The sequence below is a fragment of the Canis lupus genome, chromosome 8, assembly GCF_048164855.1.
Source record: "Canis lupus baileyi chromosome 8, mCanLup2.hap1, whole genome shotgun sequence".
NCBI lineage: Eukaryota > Metazoa > Chordata > Mammalia > Carnivora > Canidae > Canis > Canis lupus.
Window position 1 is genome coordinate 27,922,236 of NC_132845.1, and position 14,127 is coordinate 27,936,362.

The 14,127-nt window shown below is 45.5% G+C and overlaps 1 protein-coding gene across 3 annotated transcripts in view; it reads left to right on the plus strand.

The window, feature by feature from the left end:
- Positions 1-795: 795 nt before the first annotated feature.
- The window catches only part of CDC14A (cell division cycle 14A), a 163,545-nt gene continuing 150,213 nt past the window's right edge, over positions 796-14,127 (plus strand). Inside the window, exons 1-3 of one of the 3 annotated variants that reach the window (XM_072834702.1) lie at positions 796-941; positions 1,280-1,317; positions 8,497-8,587. Coding sequence is in view for 1 of the 3 variants with exons in the window: in XM_072834701.1 (XP_072690802.1) it covers positions 7,788-7,836; positions 8,497-8,587 (140 nt within the window). In the remaining 2 variants the exon portion in view is untranslated. Of the gene's footprint in view, positions 942-1,279; positions 1,318-7,680; positions 7,837-8,496; positions 8,588-14,127 lie in introns of those variants that run through there. The other 2 variants (XM_072834703.1, XM_072834701.1) reach the window with 2 other exon arrangements.

The window sequence follows — 14,127 nt, forward strand, 5'->3', positions numbered from 1 at the left end:
GATCCTAGCACTTGACACAATGCCAGGCACATGGTACACAGTTAATATTTGCTAAGTTAATGGATGCATAAATATAAAAATGTTTTTGATGCCATGAGAAAGAAAACATAGTTATGAAGAGAAATATAATAAAAATATGCTAATATATTTTAGGATAAGCAAAAATTATTTTTGTTTGTGTGCGTGTCAGATTACTTATATTGTGATTATCCCACATTTGTAAATCGGAATTATACTTCAGCTATACTCTGACGTAGATCCTAATGTAGAAGTTTTGGTCCCTAGACGATACATAGGGTGTTTTTTTCCTCATGGGAATCAATACAAGTATAGGTGTGAACAACAACAGCAAAATAACCATCAGTTCAGTAATTATACAGCATTTTGTGATTAGAAAAATGGAAACCAAGGGTCGTCTGTTCATTTTTTGAAATGATTATTTTCTTTTTTTTAATTTTTATTTATTTATGATAGTCACAGAGAGAGAGAGAGAGGCGCAGAGACACAGGCAGAGGGAGAAGCAGGCTCCATGCACTGGGAGCCCGATGTGGGATTCGATCCCGGGTCTCCAGGATCGCGCCCTGGGCCAAAGGCAGGCGCCAAAGCGCTGAGCCACCCAGGGATCCCTGAAATGATTATTTTCTCCTGGAGTTTCTGCCCAGGAGTGGGCACTAGAAACCTAGAGTTCCAAAAGGGCCTCTAGAGTCCCCATGGGAACCGCAGGGAATAACATTTGTGTTCCAGGCTTCTGGAACAGAATGATTAAAAGAATGTGAGCCAGAGCAAGGATAATTCAGGAATTCACTGATGATGCCTGAATGGGGTCCTCGGCCCCCATCACATTCGAGAAATAATATCATGTCTACAGGCAGTCAGAAATGAAAGACAAAGTTAAGTTGTACCTTGTAGGGATGTCCTCAGTTGATAAAAAGAACTTCTCTGTGAGTGTCTATTTTGCTTATGTTATTAGCTAGGAGTAAATTAAGTAAAAATATGTAGATCCAAAGAAATATAATAGTTTGAGGCTTGTGAATATCCAATTTGGGAAATAATTTTGTATTTAAAATAAGCTTTAGCATTAATAACAAATATTTATACAATAGCATCACAGCATGGCACTCTTATTTAATTCTACTATTATTCCTATGAGTTAGAAATTATTATAATCCCTTTTTAATGCTAGAGGAAACAGTCTAAGATAATACGCACAGTTGGTGACAGAGTGAAGCCTGAAACCCAGCTTCTGATTATAAACTCAGTATTTTTTCCATGACTCCAGGCTGCAAAGGAACTGCTTTACATTTTCAAGTGATTCAGGTGAGTTCATTTCCCAACATTTTAATTATTCATTTATCTATTCATGTTTCACAGATTTGTTGAGCATCTATTTTTGGCAGTTTCCTCATCCATAAAATGGGAATAATAATGATAATATCTTACAGGCAATTGATGTGAGAACTGAGGTATAAATTGCTGTGCAGCATTTTTCAATGAAACTTAACTATTAACTTTTATTATTTTCCTGATAGAAACATGTACGGAGTATAGTAGGGACATATATTAAATGGACATGTGAGGGAATATTGTAAACTTGAGCTCAAAACGTGTCACTAAAGTGATGGTGATGAGGGTGGTACTAGTTGAGATGGTGGTGAGGGGGGTGAGAAGTGGTACATGGAATATTATTTTATATATTTTTGGAGAAAAAAATTCACTTCTTTATTTCCTCTCCAAAAAGAGTAGAAATGACAAATAAATGAGATGAATAAATTATGTACATTTTAAAAAGAGATTTATTGGGGATCCCTGGGTGGTGCAGCGGTTTGGCGCCTGCCTTTGGCCCAGGGCGCGATCCTGGAGACCCGGGATCGAATCCCACATCGGGCTCCCGGTGCATGGAGCCTGCTTCTCCCTCTGCCTGTGTCTCTGCCTCTCTCTCTCTCTGTGACTATAATAAATAAATAAAATTAAAAAAAAAAAAAAAAAGGTGTGATCCTGGAGTCCAGGATCGAGCCCCATAAAAAAAAAATAAATAAATAAAAAATAAAAAGAGATTTATTTACTTATGAGAGAGAGAGTGAGTGAGTGTGTGTGTGTGTGTGTGTGTGTGTGTGTGTGGAATTCAGATGAAGACAGGGTCCAAGCAGACCCTGTGCTGAGTGTAGAACCCCACATGGGGCTTGATCTTAAGACCCTGAGATCAAGATTCTGAGATCAGGACCTGAGCTGAGTCAGACCTTTAACCAGCCAAGAGTCAAGCCTTTAACCAACTGTGCTACCCAGATGCCCCAAGCACAGTAAGTTTTAAAACTGTATTGAGTTGTTAGCCTATTTGAAAAATGTAACAAATTGGACAATAAATTGAGCATGTTAAGTATATTGACCTAGCCGTGGAACTTTCACTTTCTAAAACTATGTCAGTTTTTACTGGCTGCATCAGTCAAGGATAAGATTATTATTGAATTCTTATATTTAGTGTTCGCTAAATTTCTCAAACTATGCTCTGTAGAATATTGGTTATACTATTAATAAATAGTGGAAAAATAATTCAGATTTTTATAGAAGCCATATGACAATAAGATAACAAGAGCAATGGCAGATAATGCAACAGCTCTCTCTCTTTTTAAGATTTTATTTATTTATTCATGAGAGACACAGAGAGACGCAGAGACACAGGCAGAGGGAGAAGTAGTCTCCATGCAGGGAGCTCGATGCGGGACCTGATCCCAGGACTCAATCCCAGGACCTGATCCCAGGATCCTGGGATCATGACCTGAGCCAAAGGCAGATGCTCAACCATTGAGTCACCCAGGTGTCTCCTAATGCAACATTTATTTTCCCATTCTGAGCTTAAATTATTTCAATATTGTCTCTAAAAATTTGAAGAAAAGATATTAGGCATATACATTATCATTGCTTGACATTTTATCAGCTTAAAAGTTTAAGAACCCATGAGCTGAACAATGTGAGATGAACTAAGTTAGGAGAAAATTGAGAAAAGATTATTGGTGTTAGAGCAAATAATGAATACTGGTTTTGTTTCTACCACCAATCAGCTATGTGACTTCAGAAAGTCACTGTGGACCACAGTTTCTTCTTCTCTTTTTTCCCCCTCTATCTGCCATAGCATTTTTACAAGCGAAATATTTTGTAGGAGCCCTGCGTCCTCAACTATCACTCTTCACTTCCATCCCCCAGGTGGGGCCTCTATTACCTTAGGCTCTGTGGAGCCTGTTTGAAAACTGGAACTAGCTGACCTCCCAGGTCCTTCCTGGTTCTTATCATCTTTCATTCTGGTTTAGAGTTCTTAAACAGGCATTGGTGATCACTGTGATGCAGAATATCGCTGGGTTAGGCCAAGATTTTAGCATCTGTGGGCAGCTATGTCATGAGTCACATTATCTCCATATTTTTGATATTCATATATGTTGCTTTAAATTATTTTTGGCACCAGGCAAGGAATTACCAAAATATTTATACAATTCGAATTACTTTAAATTTCAAATTACTCAGAAGGACAGTATGTCCTTTCTATGGCTCCTTGTTTCACAGTTAAACTGAAAATTAATTTTTAGAAAGAATTCAAAGTATATATTATATATATTTTTTATTTGCCCATTTTACATCATCATGACTGAACAAGCAACTGAAAGAGCATGTTCTAATCATATATTTTAACAACTGGAACTTTGAATGGAATATATAAATATCACAGTTATAAGGTCTTTGATTAGCCTAAGCAACTTTTTCCTTGCCCTTCTCCAACAGGAGAGACTATTTTCCTTCTTTTTGCAGCTAAATGATAGAATTTAATTCTTTTATGTTTTTCATCGCCTTTGTTCTCATCTGAATCTTCTATCAGTGCTGTTTCCCAATCTCAGAACTAGTCATACTAGGTCATCAGGCACTCAGTTCTGGGACACACTTTATAGACAAATTGGAGAAGAAAGTGACTGGACTTGAAGCCATGTAGTTTATGAAAAAGTTGAAAGAAGTGAGGATTTTGACCTAGGGAAGACTGAGAGGAAGAAGTGGTCCAGGGGAGTTGCCTTTGCAGTTTTGAAGAGGTGTCATGTTCAAGAATGACTAAGGGTGTCCAGTGCAGCCTCCAGGGGCTGAATTAAAACCAGATATATTTTGGTGACACATTTTGGAGCTGCCTCCTGCAGTGAGCTTCCGGCTCTGCAGGTGCACACTCAGTCTGCAGACTGCCTCTTCCTGCATCAGAGACAGGATTCAAGTAGTATTCAAGGAGTTACTGCTTTAGTTAAGACACTTTTACATGTAACTGTTAAATTTCTATGTATAATATTACCTTCCTTCATTCTCTTTGTATTTTCTTTATGTGTGAAACATCTTTCCTTATAATTGTTTAAAGTAAAAGTCATTTCCTAACACTTCTATTAAGTTGGATGATTGGAAAGAAGTATCTTCTGTTACCTTCCTCCATAGACTGAAATCATGCCTTTATTATGAAACTACAGCCAATAGGAACACTGACTTCATGATAATTGAGAGAATAAAGTGTTTTATGATCTCATTAGAACCTTGACATGGATATGTGCTGTGTGTGCACTAGCTTGTTTACAATTTTTCTTGTAGAATTTTCCTTATCATTTAGATTGTGCAGATTTTGGGTTAGATTTGATCATACTGATAATCACTTATTTTTCTTTCATGCAACATTAAAAAATTAGAGTCTTTAAAATTTCATTATAATATCCATATTGTAAATATGTTAAGAAAAATAAACTTTTAAAAAAATTTTGAGTTCTTAATTCTAAGAATTTTGGGACACCTCAGTGGCTCAGTGGTTGAGCATTTGCCTTAGACTCAGGTGGTGATTCTGGGATCCAGGGATGAGTCCCCGCATTGGGCTCCCTGCAGGGGGCCTGCTTCTTCCTCCATGTCTCTGCCTTTCTCTGTGTCTCTCATGAATAAATAAATAAAATCTTAAAATTTTTTTTTAAGAATTTCTATTTGTTCAGGTCACAGTTCACTCTTCATGATCAAAATTTCTAAGCCAGAGAATTATATGAAAGAAATCTTTTTGTAAATCTGTTTTAGAAAATAACAAGAGGGTGTTCAATTAAAGCTGCTTTTTCTGAAAATGCAGATTTAGAGTTAATTTCATTAATTATTTACTTTGTAAAATTAAAAGTTTAAGTGTTGAATGAGAACCAGGACTTCTTTTTTCACGCAATTTTTCTAATACAGTACCGGGATGAAAGTTGTTAGGAAATTTGCAAATGAATTTAGATTCTACACGAATGTTAAATCTGCAAATTTGGAAACATTACCCTCAATGAATGCAGGCTTCTAAACAAAGGGGTTAACTTTGTTGAGACATTCTTTCACTTTGCTTTTCCATCTTTCACGTGTAAAATCTGTTAGAAATTTTCAATAAAGTAATTTGATTTGGCCAACATGACGGTTGACCCCAGACCGGGGGAATACCAGGCAAAATTCAAGAAGTTGTGTGAATGTGGACAACATATCTGAGATGTTTCCTCCTTTAGAATTCCATAGCCATGGCCAGTGGCCTGTTAAACATGGAATGCATCTCAACACAGGACACTCGTTACCATTCATCTTTCAAGACTTTTACAGTTTTATTTTTATTTTTTTATTCTTTAAGACTTTTACAGTTTTAAAAACTCTGGATATATTTATCTATATACCTATATCTACGTATCTCCAGATTTTTTTTTGTTTCATGTGAAGATAGAGTATAGACGGTGCTGTGCGAGCACAGGGTCTAGGAAGTGCTCCTTAATGATTCTTCCAGCTTTAAATTTATATGGCCTAAAGATTTGGATGTTAGGTTTTACTTTTGACTCTTAACAGGAACATGCTTGATTAGAATGGAGATGTACTATTTTTTTCCCCGAGTATCTAAAAGAATACACATATATTTTTTTTTCTTACGGGAGACCTAAACAGCCCCGGCCACTCAGGTTTCCCAAAGCACCTTTGCCTTTGTTGTGTGCTGCCGGGAGCCCCTGGCAGGGCCGCGCCGACCGCGGCCGCCCCCCCCGCCCCCCCGCGGCCCTCCGCGGCGCCCCCTTCCTCCCCAGGGCGGGCGCCAATCCCCGTCCGGGTCTGGAGACACCCTCGCAGCGCATGCTCTTCGGCTGCTGGAGCCGTAGCGCCATTTTCATATCGGAGGGACTGTCCTGCAGCTGGGCACGGCCGCGGGGCGCCCGGCGTTAAAGTTGTTCCAACAGAGCGGGGGGCTTCACCGAAACGAGACGGGGCCCTTTCTTTGGAGACGAGCCGCTCCCTGCGGCGCTGGAGCTCAGACAACGCAGGGCGATTCCGCCGAGGGATTTCCCGGTGTCGCCGGGTCCCTGCCCCTCCCCTCCCCTCCCCTCCCCTCCCCACCGGGCCTCGCTCCCCCGCCCCCCTCCTGCGCCCAGCGATATAAATAAAGGTCAGGCATTTGTGATGGTTTTTTAAAAAAGATTTTATTTATTCCTGAGACCCAGAGAGACCCAGAGAGAGGAGCAGAGAGAGGGGGAAGCAGGCTCCCTGCTCCCTGCGGGCAGCCCGATGCGGGACTCGATCCCGGGGCTCCGCGATCGCGCCCTGGGCCGAAGGCGGCGCTCAGCCGCGGGCCCCCCCGGGCGGCCCATTTGTGATGATTTTGCGCCCAGAGTGGCGGTCCCCCGAGAGGACGCGAGGGGCCGGATGGGAACCTTTCGCCCCAAGAGAACAAAGCACAAGTTATACCAAAGTCCAGTACGTGTAGAGGAAATCGGTGCATGTTCGTTTGGGCTCGGAGGTGGCGCTTCTTTCTTTACTCTTCGTTTTCAGAAAGCCGGGGACGTGCCGGCGGTGGCGGGGTGGGGGTGCTTGAAAGATCTGCTGCGGGAGGCAGGGCCCGGGGGTCGGCGGTCTGCAAGTGTGCGCGCGTGTGCGCGGGTGTGCGCGGGTGCACGCGCAAGAGTTTGGGAGAAGGCGGGTGAGGGGCCCAAAGAGAGGCAGGGGGAGCGGACCGCGGCCCAGGCGGGGGCGCCGGCGCACCTCCACTCGCAGCTCCGCGGGCTCATTCATAAGTTTCTGGCCCGGAGGCCCCGCCCGGCCCCCCTGGGCCCAGGGCCCCGTCTCCTGCACGGCAATTGGTGGACGGCAACAAAGCCTTAGCAACCGGCTCCCGGTGACCCGCCGGGCGCCTGGTAACCGGGGCGCGGGGCCCGCTGGCGGACCGAGCGGGGCTGTCCCTTTAAGGGATGGCCGCGGAGCCGTGAAAGTGGAGGGGGCCGAGGGAGGGCGGGGAGGAAGGTCTGAGGGCGGACCTGGGGGGGCAGGAGGAGGAGGAGGAGGAGGAAGAGTCGCTGCCGCGCGGAGGCGGCGGAGGAGGAGGAGCCCGAGCCGCTGCTGCCGGCCCGCGGGCGCCGGGTCCTGCCCGCTGCCGCACGGGTCGCCGCGGGCGCGCTCGGGGCCGGCCGTCTCCTCCTCCATGAGCGCGCTGGCAGCGCGGGGAAGAGCCGGTCTGCGTTCCCCTGGCGCGGCGGCGGCGGCGGAGCAGCCTCAGCAGCCGGGGCCGCGGCGGAGCGGCCACAGCCCGGGGCGTGTGCGCCCGGAGCCGAGCGGGCGCGGGCTCCCCGCGGAATGTCCCCGGGGCGCCCGGCGCGCTGAGCCCCCGGCCGCCTCCGCCGCCTCGGGCGGGCGGGCTCGGCGCTCGGCACTGCGAGCCCCCCGGCGCCCGGGCAGCGGGGGAGCCCCCGGGGGCGGGGGAGCGCAGCCGGCCGCGACCCAGCCCTGCCGCGCGCATCTCGCTTAAGATGGCAGCGGACTCAGGGGAACTAATCGGGGCTTGCGAGTTCATGAAAGGTGAGCCCCGCCGCGCCGCCCGGCCCCGCCGCCCCGGTCCCGCCCCGGGACCCCCGCCTCCCTGCCGCGCTGCCCGCGCGCCCGGCTCCCGCCGCGGCTCCGCAGGGGGCTCCCGCCGGGGGTGGGACGGCGCCGTCCCGGGCTCAGTCGCCCGCAGCCGCTGGGGTCCTGCTCCCGCTCGCTTTTTCGGTCTTCTTGGGCCAGCTCTCGCCTCGCCTTTCGGGGCGCCCTCCCCCCCCAGTCCCCCGCCCTGTCTCTCCCTCCCCCCCCCCGCCCCTTCCTCTTCTTGAGGTCTTCGGAGCTGCAGGCTCCCCTCTCTCTTCCCCTTTTGTAGCTGCTGAGGTCTGGAGATTTCCGAGCCGGACTTGCACCCCCAGTTCCCCGGGTGCCCCCAGCTCCGGCGCCCCCCCCCTCGCCCCTGCCCCCGCCCCCGCCCCGCCGGGCGCCTCGCCTAGTCCCGATCTTGCCCCCCTGTCCTGCTCTTGGGTCCCTGGTCTCTGCGAGCGACCAGGTCTCCGCAGGAATTCCACGTGCTAATGGGGGGCTTTAAATAATGGGGAAGCAGTCATTATTTTGACCTTTCGTGTGTTCTCACCACTCTCCCCGTTCAGCTTCCCTGCGTCTCATATGTTTCTCCCGTCTTTTAAACTTCTCTTTCAGATCGGTTATATTTTGCTACTTTAAGGAATAGACCAAAAAGCACAGTAAATACCCACTATTTCTCCATCGATGAGGAGCTGGTCTATGAAAAGTAAGTTTCTATTTTTTTTTCTCGACCTTTCAGTTTGTTGGCTCTCTGGTGAGGGAACTCTGTGCACCTTTATGGCAGTTTTATTCACTTCCCCCCATTGGTGCAAGTAACAATACCTTTTTTTTTGTTTTTAAGATTTTATTTATTTATTTGAGACACACACACACACACACAGAGAGAGAGGCAGAGACAGAGACACAGGCAGAGGGAGAAGCAGGCTCCATATCAGGAGCCCGCCGTGGGACTCTATCCCGGGTCTCCAGGGTCACGCCCTGGGCCCAAGGCGGCGCTACACCGCTGAGCCACCCAGGCTGCCCTTTATCCATTTGTTTTTATTGAAGTTGGATTTGCCAACATATAGTATAACACCCCGTGCTCATCCCATCAAGTGCTCCCCTCAGTGGCTGTCACCCAGTTAACCACCCCCCCCTCCCCTTCAGCTACTCTTTTTTTTTTTTTTTAGAAGATTTAGATACCTGGGGAGGGTTGGGGGGAAGTCAACATAATGTGAACCTGTCAGCATCCCAGTCCTTTTAGACCTTTGTCTCTATTAGCTCTTCCTGCCTCCACCACCAGATGCAACCGTAGATACCCAACACTCCCCAGAGTAGGACCAGGGAGACTCCTTGCTAGACTCTGTAATTGGCCTGTGAATCAGCCTGCGAGTATTTACGGAGCACCCACAGAGTACAGGGAAGTGTGCGTGTTACAGGTGCTTCAGCTTTACAGTTCACAAGGCTTCTGTTGTCTCACAGGATGTTTTTGTGTCTGCAGCTCGTTTTTGGAAAGTGGGACATGCTTAGCTGGAGGTAGCTGTACCCAAGTCATATGTATGAGTAAGGTTTTACCTGTGTGAGAAATTGAGTTGTTCCATTTGGGTGCCCCAGGCTTTAGAGACTTACTTTCTTTGTCTTGGAGGAAGTGGTATGGGAGTGCTGATGGCCTTTGGTTACTTTACCTCTGTGGGATTAGGATTTGAGAGTGTCAAATCAAGAATAGGGAACTGCTTTCTGTGAAAGGCAATTAGTTTACAGGAAAAAGATATCTTAATACTTTAAGGGCAATAAAAATTTAATTAAAGAGAGATAAATCTACTCAATAAAAGGGGCAGATAATAAGGAATAAGAAGGCTGAATTGACTTGATTGTGTTCTTGTTAAAAGACCTGGTGTTTCAGAGTAGTCCAGTATATTTTAACTCAAACATTTAATTTGACTTTCTTGTTGTTTAACCAAACATGCAATTAAATGAACATAGTAAAGTGAACCGTAGTGACTCTAGTAAGCTTCCTAGGACTTGTCCCATTAAAAGGGATTTTGGCCGATCTGCCTAAGGATTTGTGGGTACCGCCAAGGCATTTAAAGAGTGAGAGTATTCTCGATTTTTAAAAGTGTATCTTTTGAGGGCAAATCATCTTTAACTGTCACTTCATCATAGGGATTCTTGAAACTGATGTCTTCAGGACGTTTCTCTTAGTGGTACTGGAGGCAGGATGCTTCTTGAATGGCTAAAGTCAAAGTGGGAATGAAAGAACCCTTTGCTGCTGCTTATGAATGCCCAGAGTTGCTGTGGCACTGAGGTCTAAATCCCTGGTGTCAGATTACAGCTCTGCCCCTAGACCGAATGGAAGAATGGGAGGCCTGCTCCCTGACCCCCCTGTACCTGGATGATGTCACTGCTAGCAGTGTTTATTGAGTGTTCACTCTCTTGTTGGCAATGGGCATTGTTGTGGCTCTCTTTTTGTGAGGTTAGGGCTTGGGGACCTCTTGTGAGTCTGAGGGGAGGGACTGTGTACGTGTCATTATGTCCCATTCGGCAGTGACGGACATGCCAGAGGCTGTTAATATGTCACGGAACAAGCTTCCGTCATTGAAGTCTAAGTTGCTTCTTCAGGGTTGGCTAAATGGTAGATCTAGCAGGAAATTACATTTAGCCACTAAATACAGTTGCTCAATGGTTTTCTGATTGTAGTATTGATATGTGAGCAACAGTTTCTGTGTATTTTAATGTTGATGTTTTAGGATAGGGTGACCAAACGTGACAAAAATCACATTCCTCGGGATCCCTGGGTGGCGCAGCGGTTTGGCGCCTGCCTTTGGCCCAGGGCGCGATCCTGGAGACCCGGGATCGAATCCCATGTCGGGCTCCCGGTGCATGGAGCCTGCTTCTCTCTCTGCCTGTGTCTCTGCCTCTCTCTCTCTCTCTCTGTGACTATCATAAATAAATAAAGAAAAAAAATATTAAAAAAAAATCACATTCCTCTTATATTGACTCTACTGTATTTCTGGTGTCTTATAAAGAGAGACTTGCTGGAGAGACCATCCCATTTCTACTGTGAGTTTTGACATCATTTGAAACTATGGAGAGGACTCCAGTCTGGGCAGAACATATGCTTCTTTTGGTTAGGACTTGCCCAGCTACCATCCCACAGCAGTGGCTGTGCTTCTGATTAGCCATCATTCCATCTTTTTTGTGACACCAGCATATTCCACATGGCTAGGTGCTGGAGAATACGATGACAATGAATGCATGTAATACCTTCAAGAAGCTGCAAACCTGTAGGGAGAATGACAGCAGGGCACAGAGAGGTACAGAAGGAGAACTGTCTTCAGGTTAACAGAGCTCCTGTGCTAAGAGGAGTCCCAGGCAGTTGGGAGCACATTTGGTTGAAGTGTTCAGAAAAGGCTTCATAGAGGAGTTATAGTTGGTTTGAAGGATGGTTAACGTTTTTAGGCAGAGAGATGAGAGGAGAAATCCCAGAAGCAAGAACAGCAAGGAAGAGGAAGGAGGCTCCAGAGTGGCTTCAGGGAATAATAGTACGTCCCCCAGTTTGCCTGGTATGTTTGCAGGTCTCTGAGGGATGTGCAATATGAAGTTGAAATGTCAGTTGGGATGCAGATTGAATGCTAGGGTGGGGATCCGCAGTTTCATTGTCTGCTGTTGGACTCTTCTGCGGGTTTTTTTTTTTTTTAAAGATTTTATTTATTTATTCATGAGAGACACACACAGAGAGACAAAGAGAGGCAGAGACACAGGTATAGGGAGAAGCAGGCTCCAAGCAGGGAGCCCAACGCGGGACTCAATCCTGGGTCTCCAGGATCATGCCCTGGGCCAAAGGCAGGTGCTCAACTGCTGAGCCACCCAGGGATCCCCTCTTCTGTGGGTTTTGGGGCAGTCCATGGTATGGCTGAATTTGGGCTAACTGGAAGTAATGCGAAACATTTGTTGAGTGTTTATTTTTTATTTTTTATTTTTTAATAAATTTTTATTTATTTATGATAGTCACAGAGAGAGAAAGAGAGGCAGAGACACAGGCAGAGAGAAGCAGGCTCCATGCACCGGGAGCCCGACGTGGGAATCGATCCTAGGTCTCCAGGATCGCGCCCTAGGCCAAAGGCAGGCGCCAAACCGCTGCGCCACCCAGGGATCCCTGTTGAGTGTTTAAATGTAAGCTAGGTTCTGTTCTAAGTGCCCCACTACTATTAATCATTAATTCATTTTATTTTTTGCAACAATTCTATGAGGCCAGTACTCTTACCATCCTTAGTGTACAGAGATGATGAGAGTTAGGGTACAGAGAGGTTAGGTAACTTGCCCAAGGTCACACAATGAAGACATAGCAGAGCTGGAATTTGAAACCGGGCCCGCTAGTTCTGGAGTACGTACACCTTCGCTTAAAAAGTTAATACGATAGCATTGTTTAAGATGGGTTATGGTGGAAATAGCCTCCCACTTAGAAAAATTCTGGAATATTCAAGGGGAAGAAATAGGTACCTAGATTAGGCTTGGTGGCAATGGTGGTGGAAAGAAGAGATATGGATCCATGTGATTGGCAGCAGATCAGGTGGGTGGGTTGGGGGGTGATGAGGAAAAAGAGGACACAAAGAAGTCCTTAAGACAGCCTGCCTGGGTCCTAGTGAGCCTGCTGGGCCCGTTAATTGAACAAGAAGTAGGTTGGGCGGAAGAAGTGGCATTAGTAGAGACATCAGCCATTCTATTTTGGTCAGGTTGAGTTTAGGGAATTTAAGGGACACCACTTAGACTTGAAGTTCTTAAATTTGGAGGGTTTTCAACAAAGGGTTGAGAAAGCTGTGAGAATGATGTGATTGGGGGAAGAAAGAGAAGCTATAAAGGTCTGTATTTCACAGGCAGGGCTAGGAAGAGAGGAACAAGAGAAGGAGGAAGAAACAGAGAGGTGGACAAATGGGTGGAGAGAGAGAAGAAAGGGGGAGGAATCCATCTTGTCAGCCCTACTTCTTTGGGCAGTGTAGGATGAGAGGTTCTGCAGAGCCCCTGGAAGCCCCTGTGTTCAACCTTTGAAGGGTGTCTTGTGGCGAGAAAAATCTTGACTGTCAAATCATAATGTACACATCTCTAAGGAAAGGAGTATGTTTACATGTATTATCACACAGGCCTTGTACAGCCTTGTGACTGTGTACTTACTCGCTAAACATATAAATGAAATGCTGCCTGTCTGGCTAAATTATCACCTTGGAAATGCAACTATTATTTTTGAATCAGGAAGTAGACTCTTTAAATATTAGGCTGTGGGTACTCTGGACGCAGCTGTTTTGTGCAGTTGTTTAGTTAGTTCTAAGAGGATGATAGCGTGTACCATGATTGAAATGGCAACCTTCTGAGAAGCCAGTGGAGAAAACTTAGCAACATGGCCCCATGAGGTGAGGCTATTTATTAGAAATGAAAGTCTGAATTTTCTGTTTGATTTTCAAACAGAATTTGTCACATTAATATAAAGGGCTGAACAGTTTTAGTAAAATGTGGTTGATAAGAAAGCCATACATTTGTCTTTGGGTTATGATTTCACAGACCAGAATTAAAATCAGAGTATAGGCTAACACACTGGTAGGACAAAAACAGCCCCATAGAAAGAGAGCCTTTCAAAGATTTATCTGTATTTGATTAAGCTACAAATTACGCGCAACTCTCCAGAAAGGCTAATTCTTTGGTTTTGGAATTGGGCCCTGTAATTCAAATAGAGGCTTACTTTTTTTTATAACTTGGCTCAAGTTTTTTGGCTCAAAAGTTAGCAAAATGAAATATGTTATTTGTTATAACCTTTGTGTGCTCCTCTTGACTATGATGATGGGAATAGGGTTGGACATTAATGCATGGAGAGGCAGTTTGCTGTGAAGAGTGTAGAGGGTCTTCATTTTCAGCCTTGTCCATATTCATCGCTCCTCTCCTTATGTTTGCAAAGGGAAGGTATTGAGAATGCAGGAGAGAACTTTTCACGGACATACTCTGGGGACTGAATATTAAGCAGTTTCTGAAGTGACTCAAAGCATTTCACCAAATGTTTTAGCATAAAAGAAGGAGCAGCCTTAATGAGGACTAATTAGCTAAATTAAAGATTTAAATAATTTAAACAAATGTTCAATTTTCACTTAAACTTTATTAAAGCACCCTGACATCAATACAAACAGAAATTCTTGGAAAATAGTATATAAAAGGATGATTTCCTTTATAGTCTATAGAATAGATGTGAGTCAGAATGTGAACCTAGGACATCTTTGAGAGAAA